Consider the following 19778-nt stretch of genomic DNA (forward strand, 5'->3'; position numbering starts at 1 on the left):
TCGTCAAAATTGGATTCACACCTATGTTAAGGGAGCATATACATTCCGTTAAATCAGATTTGCCTCATCTGGGGAAACCGAGGCAGCGGTATAAACAAAAATGCGTAAGGATGGGGAGAGAAGGTAAGAATTAGCCAGTTAAGCAGCTTCCCTTCCCTTGCCTCTTCCACGCTCCTCCTGCCTGGAGGCCAGCCAGCTGTCCTGTACCACCCACACTCGCCAGTACATTAGAGTCGATTATTTGTCTCTTTTTGTCAGCATTGAAATGAGGAGTCAGGCCCTGCCAAGGTGGCTCCACTGAGTGGGGCAATGATTTATAGATTAATTATTTTAAGGAACAAGGCAGCACGGCATGATGAAGTGGAAAGAGTGGTGCGCTAGGCGAAGACCCACATTTTAGTGCTGGCTCTGATCCTTAATAGCTGTTTGACTTTGGGCAAATCACTTAACCTCTCTGGGCCTTAGTCTCCTTATCTGTAAGTTGGGAATAGCAACAATTGACGGTGGTGGCGATCCAATAAAATCCTGGCTACGAAAGCATTTTGTTAACTCTAGGGCACGAAACATATGTAAAGGATTGCTGTTAGGTTTCTAGGGACATGCACGGTGACACCACTCAGCTGCTGAGGGGCTCCACTGTGTCACAGGACCTCAGGAAGTACCCTTAGAAGTCACATAGAAGAGAAAGTCCTGAATCTGTTGCCCTTATAAGCAGTTCCACAAATCTGCTCAACTGTACGACAGGAAGGGAAATGGGTCAATTATAAATAGTGTTAACTAAATAATATTTCACTCCTTAACACTAAAGGGCCCCCAAATGCCCCAAATGTTTTATGAGCATTAACTTTTCAACATTAAGAACAATTTGGGATATGAGGTATAAGTTACAGTTTATAGTCTCTCCATTATCTGTGCATATGGAGGGGAGAAAATGGCGGGTTATCCTAGAAAGTGGAAAACCCCAAAGTCACATAGTATAGGATGGGGTTTCCTGACGAACGGGAAAACCCATAGTACCTGATATGGTTCATAATGTTTTCTTGAGGCTGTAAACCAGGGGAGGCACTAAGAGATCATTTATGTGATACAATTATTCTGCGGGGAGTCCATGAGGTTGATAAGCCATATGTACGTAGTTCTTACTTTTCTTGAGCATGATACTTTCATTTCACAGGCGAAGAAAATAAAGGCATGTCTTAAGCCAGGTCATCTAACTTCCCCATCTACGGCTCTGCCCAGGAGATCTCGTTTCTAGAATTCTGACTGAAACCCTCACTGCCTCCCACACAGAGAGGGGTGGACTCTTTGGACTGGTTTTACTTCTCAATTCAGGGACATATCAGCAGTAAACGTCCTGTTGGAGACTGGTGGTAGAATCAAAACAGACAATTGACTTGTGCCTGTAGACAGCTGTAGTGGCATTACAAAATCACTGAAGTCTGTGCCTGTGTGTCACCAACAGAACTGCCCGAAAAAGTGAGTGCTGGATTGTTTTGTCCACGTCACGCCTTTGGACTGGTTTGACCGCTTCTTACTGGAATTGGGTGGTTGTTTGGCGTTGCATTTCCACAGCCTAAAGGTTACCACATTTTCACCGGGAGCGAATTTGTACTGTGAGTGAAGAAAGCGCGAGCTTCCCGGGTATCCAGGCACTCAAGGCAGGCCCGGCCTCAATTGTGACTGATTGTTTCCCTCGGGCTGGCAGTTGCTCTGGGGCTGATATTGAATGTTACTATATTGGGAAAGTTGGTCACATCATCCTAACACGAAGAAGGGACAGGCAGACAGAGTGCTGTGGTGCTCGGAGGCTTTGCGTGTGGCAGAAAGGCAGGTTTGACAGAGATCTCTGGTTAACTGCGGGGAACTGTGCCTGGTAAGGACGTGAAAACCCTGAAACCTTTCATGTCCTCCGGACAGCTGTCTCTGAGCACCACCGGACACATCTGGGTGCTAGTCCTTTACCCCTCTGGCCCTTCATAGTGTATTCACGGCAATAGTATCACTCACCGATTCCTCCTTTGCACCTGCCTTTGCCCAGATGTTGCCTGTTGTCTCATGTCCTTGTGTGGGTGCCTGCCGGGTCCTTCCACGTAAAGTATAAACTACCCCCGGAGCAGGGAGCTGGGTCAAGTGTAGTGAGCCTGATGACCATCTCCCCAGCACGCTGGGAGGGATTCTGGAGGGCCTCCCTACTAAACCCATTTCTCCACCCAGACTTTCTTGGTGGCTGAAATTGCTACTATCAGAGCACTTCAGCTGGCTAATGACAAAGAATGCTCCTATTAGAGTGTTCATTTAAGGACACTGAACCATTATCAGCCGTTAGCACCCTCTCTCGAATTAGTGTATCCTACACGCTAGTCAGTCACCCAGAAAAGCTTTGTTGCGATGGGACTTCGGATCAGGGCGGCTGTGTGGTTTTCCAACCTAAACCGCCAGTTGCGGATCTTGCGTCGGGTCCCAAGCCTTACCCTCAGTCTCCTTTCAAACGCCGAAACGTTGCCTTTGTTTTGCTCCTTGCGCTGCCGCCACTCGATGAGGTTTGCATTGTGCTCTCCGGGCAGGGAGATGTTGCATTTGCCCAGGGTGGGGTTGACCGCCCCGGCCAAGATGTGCGGCTCCGAGCTGAGGCTGATCTCCATCCCGCTGGCGAAGGTGACGCGCAGAGAGCCGTCCGGACTCACACGATAGGTGCTCTGGGTATTTTCTGTAGACAGAGGAGCAAAGGAGGAAGAGGGGGAGAAAGGGAAGCATGGCAGGCAGAGAAGAGTCCGGCGGAGCCTCAGGAGGCAAGTCTGGGGCGGGGTGAGCAGAGGGGCCGCTACGGGCCCAACTGCCTTCTGGGCTAGCCAACCCCTCTGACAGGCCGACGCGCTCTCTGTCCGTCTGGGTCTCGTTATTTTCATAGCTGGGGTACCTTGTTTCTCGGATCAAAGATTCCTAATACTGCAGGCTGTGTTTGGCTTTCTCTTTTTCAGTTTTAAAGAATTCCCTCACAGAATCCATCTGGGACCTGGCGGGTTGGCCTCCTCATTTTGACACGCTGGGAGCTAGAAGGAGAAGACGAAGTTCAACTCTGCCTCCTTACTGCCTGGGGACACCCGCTGACCTAGCGACACGGTAACACTGACAGAGGTTGCTACCACCGGTCCTTTCAGAGTGAACCTGAACTCTGCACACTCGGGCGTCTGGGCCCATAACCTAACAACGGAATCAGTCCTTCATGGCTGGGCAGAGAGAAAACAAGACATTCCCGCCAAATGCAACCCTCCCTCCCTCCCTCCCTTCCGTTCTCTTCTGTTTTCTTCCCTCCCTCTCCCTCCTTCTCCCCTTCTGCCCCTTCTCCCCTCCCTCCCTCCAGGCTTCCTTTCCTTTTTCTTCCATTCTTACTTTTCTCTCTGACTAGAATGAGATTTTAATTCTCTCGTTTCACTTACATTCTTGCCTCACGTCAGCACTGATCTAGAATGCTAATCTCAGCTGGGGCACAGACTTCGTTTCTTTAACATAACCCAATCAGAGCCCGAAAGAGCTTTACAAACAGCTGAGTGTTGGGAAATGACCTGAAGGAGGAGCGGATTTGGCAGGGATTTAACCTCACAGCTCCCACAGAGATGTGGCCCAATGTGGCAACGTGAACTTTGTGAAAGGTGTGGTTTCGTTTGGGTTTTAGCCTCTGTAGCTGGAAAATAGGGAGGAGAAGCCATCTCCTCAGCCAGGAGCGAATTCTATTTATTAATGGCGTGCAGCGGTTTGAAGGCAGAAGTTAAGATAGGCGAAGTGGGAAGTATCCTTACCTTGTTTTAAAATATATATGGTACTAGTTGCCGTCAGGTTGGTTGACATGAGGACATTTTCACGGTTGGAAGTATCTAGTTCCACTTTTGTCAGCTTCTCCAGGTCGCTGTGGAAGCTGCTGACCTCTCCAGTGGGAAACGTCGCATTGGTCAGATGTCCCTCGGGGTCATACCTGAGGAATGTAACCGATCCCGACTTTGAAGCCTCTTGGCAGTGATAACAGGCCTTTGCAAATAAAAATCACTTGGCAGCTAATACAGTTTAACTTTGAGTGATAACAAGTATTATTAACCTTGTTCAATAAGAAGAAAAAGGTCAGAGAGATGATTAATCAAACGAAGGTATTTCTTGCAGCTTCTGAATTCTTGATGACTTCCTTGAGCTGTGCTGTTTTACAGAAAAAATATATCTGGTAATGAATCACCAGGGTGGAAAACTGATTTATGAATCATGTCCTGCTGTGTGTAATGTTGCAGGGAGGCCTCCGTTTGCAATTTGGGTCGATCCCATTAGATGTGATGGATAACAGACACCAGCAGAGGGTGCTGTTGGCAAAGGAAAAAAGGGCAAGAACCGCCCCAATGTCTGGAAGGGCAATAAACTGATTTTGCATTGTGATAGGAAAATTATATTTGCCGTTTAAGTTGCCAAATTTGAAATGAATGAATCATTCTTTCAACAAAATGAACAAGCACAGAGGATAATAGAAACATGTTCATCAAAACATTCTGGAGCCCCCTGATCCCAGTGTCAATTTTTTTTTTTTAATCTTTTTAGAGTATAGTACATAATGCGTTGTAATTTGCCTATATGAGTAAGAGACAAAAAAAATAATTACCTGGGATAATAGGCAATAACATATATCTGGAAATATAGTCTAGTGAGTTTCCTTTTTTTAAAAAAAAGTCGGAATGATTGGCAATCTCACTGTCCTCCAAATGGAAACTGCTTCCCTGAAGGCTTTTGATGTGGAGCTGTTCTTTTATTGCCAATAGAACCATGAAAAATAAACACTTCATTAAAAGTAAAGGCATGCACTTGGAAACCCATTACTGTTTTCTTTTCAAGTTGCAAATTACAAAATATTTAAGCACTTTTATTTGCTTTTAATATGTTAAACAATTATATTCTTTTTACCCAAAGTGAGCAGGGTACAGCCTGGACACGATGGCGAAGTCTGGCTTCACTATTTCCTCCCCCGACAATTATGCAAAATGGCACAGTGATTTAGTGTTAGTTCACTAGGTTTTAAAGAACTCAGCCTGGAGAGTTGCTCAAATGTTAAAACCCACACCAGCCTTTGGTAGGCTTGGGAGAGGGGGCTGGACCTTATCTTATCAGACGGAACTGAACTTGGGGCTATACACAGTGCCACCCCAAGCTCGGTGCCACGTGTATGCATGCATGCGCACGCGCACACACACATGCTAATGGTTTAGACAGTCATGTATGCATATAAAAACAATCAGATAGGTCATTTGACGTCACAGACATGCCAAGCCCAATCGTTTAATTGGATGCATCCTTTGTTTAAGTGCATTTTAGTCCAAATGGTCATTGGTGTGTTGCTACTATGCAGCTAAGGCCTCATTATCAAGCAAAGGCCGAAGGGTACTGTTTGTGCCTGGGGTTGACGGCAGAATCCTGGGCCCGGCTCAGCCTGTTTGCCCATGGTCTGCTCTGGGGCTCTGTGGCTGCAAATCCCAGGCCCCTGATGAGAAAGAGGCATGGAAGGGCTTGAGTGCCCAGCACGGTCTCAACCCGTCGGCATGGTCTTCCTTCCAGGATATGAAAACAACGTCTACCTTTAATCATCCCAGGGTGCCAAGCTGCTTTTTCCCTGCGGCAAAGTGTTTCCAAGAAGCAGAGAGAAGGAAGCTGCCTTCCTCACAAGGGAGACTGGGGCCCCACAGCCGGGATTATGCAGACAGCTCCTCTCTGTTTCACATCCATCGACAGCAACTCTGCCTCATTGGATTACCCTTCCTGATTTCTAAGTGGTTTCCTCAAATCATGGCAAGGTCACTCATGGTCATTCCCCCAGGAAATCTGACTTAAGATGCTATGCATGCAAGTTCCCAACAGGCTTTCCAGCTTGGGGCAATTTCCTTCTTTCTCAGTCACCCGGCCTCTTGTTTTAAAGCAAGATTTCATCTAAAGGGGAGGGCAGTGGATGTGTCCACTCCTCAGGGCAAGATGACAAGATCAGATGCCATCCGAGCCATCCATGAGCAGAGGTACAAGTGCCAAAAATTCCAATGAGACTTAGCAGTGGCCAGTGGATAAGTCTGGTTTCCTAAACCCTTCTCCTCCAGACACCTTTTAAGCTCAGTCACTGGTGCTCTTTGTCTGAGATTATACATTTAAAAGCTTATTCCCCAGAGCACAGCCATGTTCCTACATATTCTGTTCCCATCCCCACTCTCCAAATTGACAGGAGGACATTTGGAGAGGAAAGATAAATAGTGCTGGATAAGACTGTAATTACCTGGAAAGATCTAGCTGGGAGGTGGCTGCCTGATCCTTTTCTGGTGAAAGAAACAATGGTGTTGGGGATCAGGTAGAATTTTCCATAGCCCTTCCCAGTTGCTGGGTAGTTCGAAAGTTATATTGCCTGATTTCCTTTCCATGGCTGGACATGCATCCTTCTTGAAAATGCATATTTGACTTTAAGTCTATCATAAACAAAGCACTGTACCTGGAGGGCGTAATGCTAAGTGAAATATGTCAGACAAAGACAAATAGTGTATGATCCCACTTACGTGTAGAATCTAAAACAAAAAAGAAACCACACATACCAAACTCAGAAAATATCAGATTTGTGGTTACCAGAGGTGGGGTGGGTGGGGGAATCGAAGAAAGGTAGTCAAAAGGCACAAACTGCCAGTTAGAAGGTAAATAAATACTGGGGATGTAATGCACAACATGACGACTATAGCTCCCACTGATGTATGGTATATAGGAAAGCTGCTAAGAGAGCAGATCGTAAAAGTTCTCATCAGAAGGAAAAAACTGTTTCTCTCTCTCTCTCTTTATGAGATGATGGATGTTAACTAAACTCGTTTTGGTAATCATTTCTCAATATTAGAAGTAATTAGGCTGTACACCTTAAGTTTCTACAGTGCTGTGTGTCAATTATATCTCAATAAAAATGAAGGAAGAAATACCCCCAAAATAGCCGTGAAGCACTTTATCCAACACACTGACATACCCCAGTTCTGCCAGTCAGTCCTAGCAATCACATTTGGTGGTTTCTTCCACGTGGTGTCTCTGTCATTTGTATGGTCCTAGGTCTAAACATATTGCCCACCTCTCTTCCGTGGGGTCACTTCCCAAGGAAGAGTGACAGGCGGAAGTACTCATCAGTGCATAATTCCCACAACTTTGGAAAGATTGCTCAAAAGTGGATAAGAAATAAAGGGAGCCTTTGATTTCCTATGGCTTACTTGAGGTTTTTCTCTCCGTCACAGGGGAATGCATGTTTCCAGACTGAATGTCAAAGATACAAGTTTAATCAAAACCTCTTATGTTGTGTGTTTCCCTTTGGTGCCTGCATCCTTTGGTGCAGAGTACAAGCCAATATGCTGCAACCCATCCCCTCAGGCCCCTCAACATGGTAGCAAGCCCCTCCTTCTCGTGGCTCGGCGTAGCACTCGCTTAACGAGGCCTGCGAATGCTGGCTGGTGAATTGTGTGATCAGGTGATGACTGTAGTCTTCATAGTCATCAGAAGCGGGTCTAGTAAGAGGAGATTTGCCATCAGATCGTCCCTTCCTGTCGCGATTTTACAGAATTCCACTATTGAGGGTCTCGCAGGATACCAATCAGTGAAGAATTGAGTATAACTCCTGTTCTGCTCAGCACCTTGATACACCACGTGCACCTGGATGTGTGTGCGTGTGTGTGTGCATGCGCATGCCCCCATTGGAGCAAAGAAGACATTTGTAAAGGAAGTTCAGAATTCATTCTGGTCCTGGGGGCGCATATAGTTTCGTTGGGGTAGGGTGATATTTACACATTATGAAAAATATATTTGGTCTGATATTTTCTCATAAGGGATAGCCTGCCCTGTTCCCTGGAGGACAATTTAAGCCAGAGCTAAACCATGCAGCGTAAAAACTAGAAGCTCCTCCACCTTGCTTTGAAGAAAATATTAAAGATTATAGAAGGAAATTCATTACTTATATTTTAAAGGAAAACAGACCCTTTTCCCTTTCTTATGCCAGAAACCTAACCAACCTAATATAAGCATTCTGTGGAAAATGCTGGAGTCCCCTTCCTCACCAATAACTTCATTTGGCTTCTTTTGATTCGGCTCCAAGTCCATAATGCCCTTCTATCTCCACTTGTCCTTTATTCAATAAGTATCAGTCTTGTGTGAGGTACCAGAGGTACAGTGCTGAATGAAATTCAAAGCCTAGCGGGGCAGATAAGACATTCACACAAATCACTCTAATGCCAGAATATTGCCATGTGCTTCTGTAAACAAGCTATAGAAGCTCAGAGGAGGTAGAAGTCTTTCCAGCTGGGCTGAACAGAAAAGGAAGAGAAGGAGATGGTATTTAAATTCTAGAAGGTAGGTAACGCTCAACTCTTGGTAGGTAGAGATGGGAGTGGAGAGGAAGGCATTCCAAAGAGAGGTGATGGTATGAAGAAAAGCATGCAGGTGGCTGGGACGTTCTTTAAAAGAACTGGGTTGGGGCACCTGGGTGGCTCAGTCAGTTAAGCGTCTGACTTCAGCTCAGGTCACGATCTTGTGGTTCGTGGGTTCGAGCTCTGCCTCGGGCTCTGTACTGACATTGTGAAGCTGGCTTGGGATTCTCTCCCTCCCTCTCTCTCTCTCTGCCCCGTCCTGCTCTTTCGCTCAAAATAAACTTTACAAAAAAAAAAAAAAGGACTGGCTTGCTGGGGCACAAGGTTCCTCTAGGAGGGTAGTGGGAGATAAGGTTGAGAGGCATGTTGGAACCAGAGCAGAGGGGAACTGGGGTACCAGGCTCTGAAGGAAAGCAGGTAGTCAGTAGAGAGTGGAGAGGCATAGAAGCCTTTTAGGGAGAGAAGAGTGTGATGAAAGCAGTACTTTGGTGGCAGCAGATCTTAGAAGGGGATATGTGGAGCAGGAAGGCATGTTGGAAGGCTGCAGCCTTCGTCTGTGTAGGAAGATGGTGGCCTCTTGCCTTTATTCAGTGTACTGTGATGGCCCATCATTGGGATTTGTCTTCCTCACTAGTTTGTAAGCTCCTATCCATAGAGGGAGGGCACCCCTGTCTCACTCGTGCCTGTTTTCTCTGGCACAGAGTAGATTCTCGCTACATCTACTTGTTGAGTGAGTGAAATAAAATGCTACCAGTGGAAACGGAAGGGATGGGTGGATACAAGAGCCAATGTGCTTACAGAAGAGACAGAGCCGGCTACGGTGGTACCGGGAGGCCAGGCTCTGCCTATGTAGATGTCCTATGCGCTGCAGCTAATCCTTCCCACCAGCCTCTGGAATCTTTCCTACCGGCCTACTGGAGGCCGGTAGCCTCTCTTCCTTCTGTTCACTCCCTGTCGCTCTTGCAGTTGTCCCCAGCGTGACCCACGACAGTTCTGTCTGCTCATTCTTGATCCTTATCAAGGGCATAAAGCACATACATGGAGAGGTGACTGAGCAAAGGTGTTGAGAGTCTCTGTCTCAGGAGGCCTGAAGGGACGGTTGACAATTCTCTGTTCTTGTTTAACTGAAATCCTTCACCTGCCTGGAGACAGGGGGCTGGACCACGTGGTGCTTTAGTTCCCTCTCTACTCTGAGACTCTAGAAAACACTGGAAACATTTTGATGTGTTTAGACCGATTATTCATTTACATAACCAGTTCTCCATGGGAATCACATCCTATGCCCAGGCAGGTATATCCCCCAGAGGCATGGCTTGTTTGCTTTGCCCCTCCCCTCTACTTCTAATCTTACCAGGGAGGAGGGAGAATCCCTCATTAGCCACCTTCCATAAAATCGGGCATTTATAAAATAGCCTAGAAGGCACTCAGAGCTATTATGAGGGCCTTCCAATTTGTCAGTGGATGGCTTTTTTTGGGGGTGGCAGGGGGTTGTGCTAACAAGGGCCGGAAAGAGAGAGAATACAGTAGACCAGGGATCAAGAAATCATGTAAAGTCACAGTCTCGAGTGGACGGCTCTCACATGGTCAAGGGCCTGAGGAACTATCTGCTCAGCCTGGACCAGCAGCAGTGACACACTGAAGCTTTGGCCTCAGTCTGGGACCTTCCCAGTTTACTATAGTAGAAGCCTCTGCCAGGGAAATGCTTGGGAAACAAGCAAGGGCATCCTGGCCGCTCTTGCAGGCTCCTGGGCAAAGAAGGCTTGCCTGCTGTGTGTTTGCTGGGCCCCTCCCGTGGGCCCCCGCTGTGGCAGGGTCATTGCAATTAGGAACCCGCCAGCCCCCTCGGGCCAGAATTGCCTCCTTTGGTCGGTATTCCTGCTTTGACAGTCACCTCTCCGTGAGCCATTTGTCTGTGGTCAGCTTTCCCCGTGACATTCAGGATGCGTAGGGGCAGTCAAGCATCAAGTACTAATACTTGGGGTGTGCAATTTTGAGCCTGGTCCGAGTCAAACGGAATTATGAAAATCAATGAACTATTTAAACAACATCACATTACCTAATACAAGCCCACATACTACCACTGCACAAGATGCATTTTAAAATCCCATTTGGATGACCCACTGTTCAGGGTCATCCGTGTCATTTCTTCTCCCCATCGCCACAGATAATCAGAAGCTGGATGGATTGCTGGCTTAGCTACCTGGACGCGGCAGTCCTCCGTCCTGCCAAATTTTGCTTCTGTTTCTGCTTCTCTGTCTCTCCTCTCAGAGCAGAATTTCCATTTCCACCTTGGCAAACAGTCTGTCCCCTATGGCCACGGAAGGCAGCCTCCTCACCTCGGAGAAACGCTCGAGTTCTGTCAGGAGGGCCTGGCAGCAGCGGCCCAGCCATACTCTAGTGACCTCGGCAGGGCTCTGACCCTGGACTAGAATAGTGGCTCCAGTTCTGGGTTCCCCAGCTTCAGAAGGACAGAGAAAAACTCCAAGGAGTGTTCAGGACTGGCTTAACGCCTTGGAGGATAAAAGTGAAAGAAGTCAGACTCTGTATAGAGAAGACCGTAAGAAGAATCAGTTACGTCGTGCAGGGTGGGAAACTGCTCATGCTTTTCTGTGCGGGTAAGAAGGGACAGGGGCAGTGTCACATTGGGCACTGCCGTTCGGCACCAGAATGGACTGCTTCAGGAGGAAGACGGGCTTTCTCTCCACAGATGCTTTTCAGTTAGGAGGGTTTCAGCATAATCCTGGCTGGAGTTAAGGTGAGAGGAGGAAGAAGTGGGTATTTAGCCCCCTTTCTCTCTCATGGTGCTATCACACTCCTCATTCCCTGCTCCTGGAGGGAAAGTCTAGCTCCTCAGACTTCCCATGGTCACTCTTAACAATCCCAGATCCTCCTCTTTTTTCTGGAAGGCAGTGAGGGTAGTAGTGGAAAGAACACTGAACTGGATGCTCAAAGACCTGACTCAAGGCTCAGCCGGTGAGCAACTGTGAAGAGGTGAGTGTGTCCCTATCTGGGCCTCAGTTTCCTCATTTGCAAAGTAACTTCTTTTACAACATTTTTTTAAAGTTTTTATTTCTTTTGAGAGAGAGAGAGAGAGAGAGAGCATGAGCAGGGGAGGGGCAGAGAGAGGGGGAGAGAGAATTCGAAGCAGGCTCCGTTCTGTCAGCGCAGAGCCCAACATGGGGCTCGGAGTCACCACCCGTGAGATCGTGACCTGAGCCGAAATCAAGAGTTGGACGCTTCACCGACTGAGCCATGCAAGGGCCCCTAAAATAACTTCTAATGTCACTTTGTGGCTGTAAAACTCCATAATTACCCCCATGTGAATGCCTGCATTTCTCACCTCTTAGAGGCTCAACATTGATTATTTGGCAACAGCGATGTTGATACCTTTCACTCACTGCCAGTCAAGTCCTGGTAACAGGCCTGGGCTCCACGCAGCGTATCTTGCTTGCCACACGGTGCCTGCATCAACGTGCTGCCAGTGGGAACCAGGCGCACGACCTGATCTGACCACAATATTCTATTCTCTATCTGGCATTGTCAGCTTCTCCCCTCTCTATTGGATCATTTTCATCGGTATACAAATATACTGTTACGTTGCTCAAGAACAAAACTCCTTCAGCCTACCCCATTCTCCCTACCCCTGCTCCAATTTCTCTGCTCCTCTTTACAGCAAAGCTTCTCAGAAGAGTTCTTTTCTTCTTACATGCATCACATAATTTATTGCAACCATATCAATGTCATCCTTTACCCTTGAAATCAAATCCAAAAAAAAAAAAAGTTACCACAGATCCATAAATGGTGCCAATAGCTTTGATCCAAAGGTTAAATAACCTGGTATTCCCTTCGAAGCTTCCCCCGAACACAGTTTGAAGAATAGATCTTTTTTAGTTTTTAATAATTTTACTTTTTTTCATCATGGTAAGTATACTCTTTATATCCCCGTACTATATCCCCCCTCCTCTCTGGTAACTACCAGTTTGTTCTGTATAGTTAAGGGTCTGTTTCTTGATTTGTCTTTCTGTCTCTTTTTCCTTTGCTTTCCTTTGTTTCTTAAATTCCATCTATGAATGAGATCATATGGTAGTTGTCCTTCTCTGACTTATTTTGCTTACATCATACTCTCTAGCTCCACCCATGTTGCTGTAAATGGCAAGATTTCATTCTTTTTTATGGCTGAGTAATATTCCATTGTATACACACACCGCATCTTCTTTATCCCTTCATCCATCGATAGACACTTGGGCTGTTTCCATATCTTGGGTGTTGTAAACAATGCTGCTATAAACATAAGGATGCATATATCCTTTTGAATTAGTGTTTCTGTATTCTTTGGGTAAATGTTCAGGAGTATTATTCCTGGATTATAGGGTAGTTCTATTTTTAATTTTTTTTTTGAGGAACCTCCATACTGTTTCCCACAATGGTTGCACTCCTAAGAAATCTTTACTCATTGTCTCCAATCTCCTTCCTCTCAGCCACTATCATCATCTTCTTCTTCTTGAGATATAATTCACATACCATAAAAGCCACCATTTTAAAGTTATACAATTTATGGGCACCTGGGTGGGTCTGTCGGTTAAGCATCCGACTTTTGATTTCAGCTCAGGTCATGATCTCACATTGGTGAGATCGAGCCCCGCCTCAGGCTCTGTGCTGACAGCCTGCTTGGGATTCTTTCTCTCCCTCTCTCTCTGCCCCTCTCCTGCTCGCACATGCACTCTTTCTCAAGAAATAAACTTTAACGTATATAATTCAGTGGCTTCCAGTGCATTCACAATGTGTGCAATCATCACTACCACTTCTAGAACATTCCATCACCCCCGAAATAAACCCCATCCTCTTTATCAGCCAATTCCCATTCCCTTTCTCAGACCCAGGCAACCACCAATCACTTTCGGCCTGTATGAATTTGCCGTTTGTGGACACTTTATACAATATTTGTCCTTTGTGACTGGCTTCTTTCAGTTAGCATAATGTATTTGAGGTTTATCCATGTTGTAACATGTCAGAACTTCATTCCTTTTTATGGATGAATAACATTCCATGGTATGGAATTTTGTACCCTATTTTGTTTGTGTGCTCGTGTCCTGATGGACAACGGTTCTTCACACTTCTTGGCTATTATGAGTAACACTGCTGTGAACATGTGTATATCCATTCTCTCTGAAACCAGCTCTGCTCAGGCTTTTGTCCCCCATGGTGCCACGGCACCTGCCCTTCTCAAGGTGAACAATGACCTCTACAGTGCTAGACTGAATGGTCGATTCTCAGTCCTTATCTTACTTGACTTATCCAGAGTATCTAACACAGCTGATCACTCTTTCCTGTTTTACTTGGCTCCCAGGACATCCTACTCTCCTGCTTTTCCTGCTACTTCACTGGGCTGTCCTTCTTGGTCGCTTGCCGGTTTCTCTTCATAGTCTCTGCTCTAAACGTTGGTGTGCTCCAGGTCTAGTCATCATCTTTTCTTCTTATCCCATCTCATGGCTTGAATACACTCTAACCACTGGTGGGTACCAAATGTGGATCTCCAAATTTGAAATCTCCAGCCTCTCCCCTCAATTCTAGATGCATATAGCCAATTGTCTACTTGACATTTTCACTTGGATGTCTAAGGAAACTGATTATATCCCAAACTGAACTCCTGATCTCCTGCCCAGTATAATGTATTCCTTGCACACTCTTCCTCGTGTTGATCAATAGTCCAACATCCAGTTGCGCAGGCCAAAACCTTTGGAGTTCTCTCTAACCCTCTTTCTCTTCACTCCACATCCAATCTATCAGTAAGTCCTGCTAAATCTACCGTTAAGATATACTTAGCATTTTACCACGTATTGCTGCCTTCAGTCCCTGGTCTAAGTTGTCATCTTTTGCCTGGAGTATCGCAGACCCCTCCTCTCTCCACCACCGGGCTCCCCTGTTTCCACCAGACGGTCTGATGGATTCAATACAGACTGATTCTTTACAAATTAAGTCACATTACATCATTCCTTTACTTCAACCTCTCCAGTGGTTCTACATCTCACTTCAGAATAAAAGTCAAAGTCTTTACAGAGTACTACATAAAGTAGGCCTGGCCACTTCACTGATTTTATCTCCCCACTATTCTTACTCCATTCCAGTCACACTGGCTGCAGGGCCTTTGCACTTGCTATTCTCTCTGCCTGGAATGTTCTCTCTCTTCCCTCCTCCTAGATATCTATATGGCTTACTCCTTTATGTCCTACAGGGACTTACTGAAATGTCACCTTCTTAGTGAGGCCTTGTCTGACCACGCAGCCCAAAATAAAAACCCCTTCGGCCCCACTCTCTTGATCTCCCTTACCCCGCTTTAGTTTTCCACAGGACTTTATCACCATCTGAACTTCTGTACATTTTATTGTCTCCCTCCAGCGTAATGTAAGCTCTACAAAGGTAGAGATTTTTTAAAAAACATTTAAGTAGGCTCCATGCCCAACGTGGGGTCAAACTCACAATCCTGAGATCAAGAGTTGCGTGCTCTATGGACTGAGCCAGCCAGGTGCCCCGAAGGTAGGAATTTTTATCTGTTTTGTTCACAGCTGTATCCCCAGCCCCAGGGGGATAGAGTACTTGATACTGACTGGCACCGATTAGGTGCTCCATAAATATTTGTTGAATAAACTGGTTACTTTTGGTTTTTCTCCCCTCTAGCTTTATCGAGGTATGATTGACAAAGAAATTGTATATATGTAAAGTGTACAATGTGATGAATCGATGACTCAATGAATGAATGGTTGAGCTGTTATTTTGAAAAGTAGTTAATACTTCAGCCATTTCTTGTTGCTTGACCGAAGTCAACCATTAGCTTTCGAAACAGTTGTTTAATTTCAGGTGCGGTGGGATGTTGCATGAACTTTTGAAAAAGACATTCTCATTAGAAACTTTATCTTTCTTCAGGGTAGTGTATTTACAAATTTGGGCTCTTGAGACAGACTGTTGGGAGTTTGAATCCTGGACATCTGTGTGAACCAGGACAAGTTAACCATTCTGTGCCTCAGTTTCCTCATCCATAAAATAGGCACACCAGGAGCACCTATCCCATGTTGTTATTCTGGGGATCAAGTAAAATGATGTACGGAAATCACCTAGCCTACTACTTGGCACATAGTAGACGTTCAGTGAACAGGGGCTCTTATGACTCTTATTAAGATGTAAGAAATTTTTCAAAAAATAGAGTACGACTTGCAACAGCAACAACTAAACACGTTTATTTCTAAGCGAAACTAAAACAGCTGTCCAGCTTTTTTGTATAAGTGGCATTTCTTTGGGAAACGGTCCAAAATGTGAAGGCCAATTGTTTTGTCCCTTTCCTCTGGAGGCTTGCAGGATATTGGACAAAGCCCCTTCACGATGCCTGCCTCCTCACAGAACAGTCACACCGGGAACCCCTCATACTTAACATTTCCACTTGTCACGCTTTTCGACTTTAATGCCATTGCGGACTCTGGGTTCAGATTCCATAGATGATCTTCACTCAGTGCACTGCTTAAAAATTCAGCAATTCCCTTTTGTGGAAAAGATGCTTGCCAAGGGCTGGCAGACTAGCTTTCTAAGTGAGTTGACCTGCAAACAAGGTTGTCTGTGCTTGAAAAGGCAAGGACAATGGTCTCCTTCCGACACCTCCTAGAAGCTTGCTGTCAGACACACCCTGTGCTAATTCCCAGTTAAACAAAGCCATCCCAGGTCCAGTCTGTGAACGCTGCAACACGCCAGATTCTCTGACTCGTGCAGGGAAACCGAGGAAGCCCAGACCTGTACAGGGGTGTCTGGCTCCACATTTCAAAGAAGCAGGCAATGGAGTGCAGCCACTCCTGCTCAGCGTTTGCCCTACATATTTCACACTTGCTTTCCAGGGTCTAGTTCTTATATTCTGACTTCTATTACCTCCCACAGCAGCTTATACTGACTTGGGCTTGGCTGGGCTGGGCACACGTTCATTTATTCGTTCATGAAACCCCACAGGGATCAATAAACACTAGTGAAGCCACACTGCTTCTTTGTTGCTTTCGAACTATTTTCTTAGTTTTGTTATTTAAATGAAATTCTACCTTGTTTTCCCAGCTATGCTGTAAATTTCTTGAGTACATGGACTTCTATCTCATTCCTGTCTCCTGCCGTGCCACACCTGCTTCTTCATTCAATCTATGTTTTTACTATTATGCTCTGCAAAACTGCTCTGGAGAAATGGGTTTGAACCCTAGGAGTTAGGTAAAATTTTCTCCGTGACTTTTGATTTTTTTTTTATTGTGGTTCTTACGAGAAAATAGCATGCAACCCCCGGCAATTACTAAGCCATTTCCCCACTATAATACCATTTCAAATAAAAGCTTAACAAAGCCTACGCTGAGAATGAGAAACTTACTCGTAAACGGTCGTCCATCCATTTTCATTACTTTTGGTGGCTAGAAGCCCCGTGTTTCCAGGATAGGTCATCACGGCCAGATTATAGCCTTGGGCTGACACTCTTTTCAGGACTCCGTTGCTGCTTATGGTCAGCCAGTACACCTGCCCACCGGGCACCACAAGCCAAAGGGGGATCCCACCTGCGTCACGGCGAATGTGCACAGAATTGCCGTTGCTGCTGGTAACTGCACCTAAGTCACCTTCGGCATTGTAGGTGAAATTGTATACATAGTCCCTTGTTATCAAGTTCAAGGTGTGCAGGTGGGTTCCATTGACAGTGAACTGGTAGAGCTCCTGGTCAGCAGGTGAAGCAATCTCATAAAGGTTCATGTCGTTCAGGTGGGCCTGGTTCCTGCTAATGGTACGAATTCGAACATTCCCAAGGTCTGCGACATAAAGGGTACCGTCGGGTGACACTGCTAAGGAGGAAGGGGCTTTCATCTTTGCATCTTTGGCATAGCCGCCATCACCTGTGAGAGAGAGACCGTGGTTTTAATAATCGTCATCGCAAGCATTTCTAAGAACACAGCCATAAAGAGAAATCGCTGTGCATCAGTAGTCATTTTAAAGGGAACAACCAGTGAACCAACACTCTCTGCATGCCCTTCCCTTGACAAATCTGAAACTTCCTCAGAATTCTTGAGTCAGTACCAGTGAAGACGAACAGTAAGATGCGATTATCTCAGTTAACACCGGTTTTGTGACATCCTCTACCCTGCCATTCAGTATCGTATCGCAAGATGCGAAAAAACAGCGGATAATGGGAGCCACACGAAATCTGGCTGGAAGTCCAGGCGATTCATGCGTGTCAGTGCTTGTGGACCTGCCTCAGGACTTTGCAATTCTACTGTGCCTAGAGGACCCTTCTTTGGCTATTGCCCATGGTCACATTGTCAAAGTACACTAAGTCTGTAAGTGCAGCAATTATTCAGAACATCAAATTTGATAACTGGAATAAACATCAGATTTGCCCTGAATGAAAAATATAAGTTAGCAAAATAACTATAAAACTAATTGTCCAGGAAAACATTGGAAATATTGATCCAAAGTCGTTACTGACCAAGTTGCTCACTCTTGATTCCTCTGGCCCAAGGAAAGGCAAAGGTTAAGAGAATGATTCGGGCCTGGGTGAGCAGTTTAACAGGACTGCAGGTAGCATGGAGGGATCGCCACATCCCAGCAATAAATGTATCGGTTGACATTTAGAGGACTGTTTGCTATCTGGAATATCTGCTCCATGTTTGGGGGAAAAGGCTCTTTTTTAAATATATTTCAGTTGGAAGTAAAGGGCACTACGGGTTAGGGAGAAAGGTTTCTTTTTTGGTTTGTTTGTTTTAAGCGATCAAAGTAGCAGAGTGATGTCCTGAGAAACATCCACTGTGGGAGTTTATTTTGCCCCTATGTCCTCCAAACAGCTTGTTCTAGCCTCTTTGGGTTTCAAATAGCAAACACGGTTAATTTGGAAACCAGTCACTTAGGGGAAGTGAGTTTCGCCTTGGGTAAATCAGTAAATGCAGGTTTTACCTACTTTCCTTTTCTCTAAAGTACAAACAGTGTTATGATCTTACATTCATATAGTGATCTTAACTTAACCGTATCAAGATTTTGTTACACTAGTTTATCCTCAAGCCAGCAAGGTGATAAAACCGAGACAAGTGACCTCTTTAACAGATGAGGTAAGCGAGTCCCCAAGAGGTTTTGGGGCTTGTCCAGCATCACTTGGTCGGCTGGTTGCAGACCAACGACCAGACACTGGGCTTCATAACCCCAACCCATCGCTTTCTCCACTCGCTTATCCCAGGGTCCACAGGCAACACTCTGTGTTTCCTTTTGACTCTTCTGATGCGCGTTTTTCTTTTGGAAACAGAGAGGGAGCTGGTGAATTGCTAAAAAGGTCATACCTGAGAAACAGTCACAGTTGGGGTCAATTTTGCAGTCACAGTCAGTGGGAGCACCGGCTATGATGGAGATCTCTCCATTGGTGGTGACCTGCTGAATGCGGTTCACTCTCCTCTCGTCTGTCTCGGCGATGAAAAGCAGCCCGCTGTGGGACACGCCGATGGCCCTAGCAGACTCCAGAGTGGAGTGAACTGCCACCTTGCTGACCAAGAAATGATCGATGCCTGGCACCTGGCAGTGAATGGGGCGCCCCGCGATGATCCGCACGCGCCTGTTCTCAGAGATTTGCAGCACAATGTTGTTATCCAAGACATACAATGAATTGTCCATGGGATTGACCGCAAGGTCTGTTGGCCACTCTAATCGCACCTGCGAAAAGAGCAGAACACACACCGTTAGGTTACAATTTCTTTCCAGGGGCAGTTTTACCTTAAAAGAAAAATTGGCTTATCGCTTCCCTATCTCGTGAATTTCAGCAACGTTGGTCTGGCAAAGCTGGGGGAGGATGGTTGATCACACTTTTCTGGGGAAACCTATTTATCATTTTTACTATTTTCACCATAATGTAAATTCATTTTCAATAATTCCAGAAGGATCCTCTAGAGTAGCGTTTTGCAGAATGTGGTTTCCGGACCAGCAGCAACGGCATCACCCGGGAACTTGTTAGAAATGTCAGTTCTCAGGCCCCAACCTAGACCTATCGAATGAGAAACTCTGGGGGTGGGAGCCCAGTCATCTGTGTTTTAGTAAGCCTTCCAGCATATTCTGCTGCACACTCAAGTTTGAGGACCAACGTTCTAGGGCTTCTGGGTCACTAGGATATACAGTTCTCTCTTACTATTCTGTAGATACATGGAAGAACAAAGTCATAGAGGCTTCTGGAAAACATGGTACTGGAGAAACTAGATTTTACTCTAACAGCAACCTTTGGGGACAGGACCTTCCGTTAGCACAGACATAGCATCCATCTTGTGGAACACTCAGGCACAATCTATCAGCTGGTGATATGGGATCCTAAGTTGTAATGTACTGCCATCTAGCTTGACCTGGTTCACTCCATCT

The 19778-nt window shown here is 45.9% G+C and overlaps 1 protein-coding gene across 3 annotated transcripts in view; it reads right to left on the reverse strand.

The window, feature by feature from the left end:
• The window catches only part of TENM1 (teneurin transmembrane protein 1), a 555347-nt gene that overhangs the window by 26055 nt on the left and 509514 nt on the right, over positions 1-19778 (reverse strand). For all 3 annotated transcript variants that reach the window (XM_047082126.1, XM_047082125.1, XM_047082124.1), the window contains 4 exons: positions 18719-19085; positions 16777-17287; positions 3798-3970; positions 2472-2707 (listed from right to left, as the gene is read on the reverse strand). In XM_047082126.1, coding sequence (XP_046938082.1) covers positions 2472-2707; positions 3798-3970; positions 16777-17287; positions 18719-19085 — 1287 coding nt within the window. The remainder of the gene's footprint in view (positions 1-2471; positions 2708-3797; positions 3971-16776; positions 17288-18718; positions 19086-19778) is intronic.

This window comes from Lynx rufus, unplaced genomic scaffold (genome assembly GCF_022079265.1).
Source record: "Lynx rufus isolate CCGP_SWC_20201006 ecotype Redwood Valley unplaced genomic scaffold, mLynRuf1.p SCAF_19, whole genome shotgun sequence".
In the NCBI taxonomy this organism is placed as follows: Eukaryota; Metazoa; Chordata; class Mammalia; order Carnivora; family Felidae; genus Lynx; species Lynx rufus.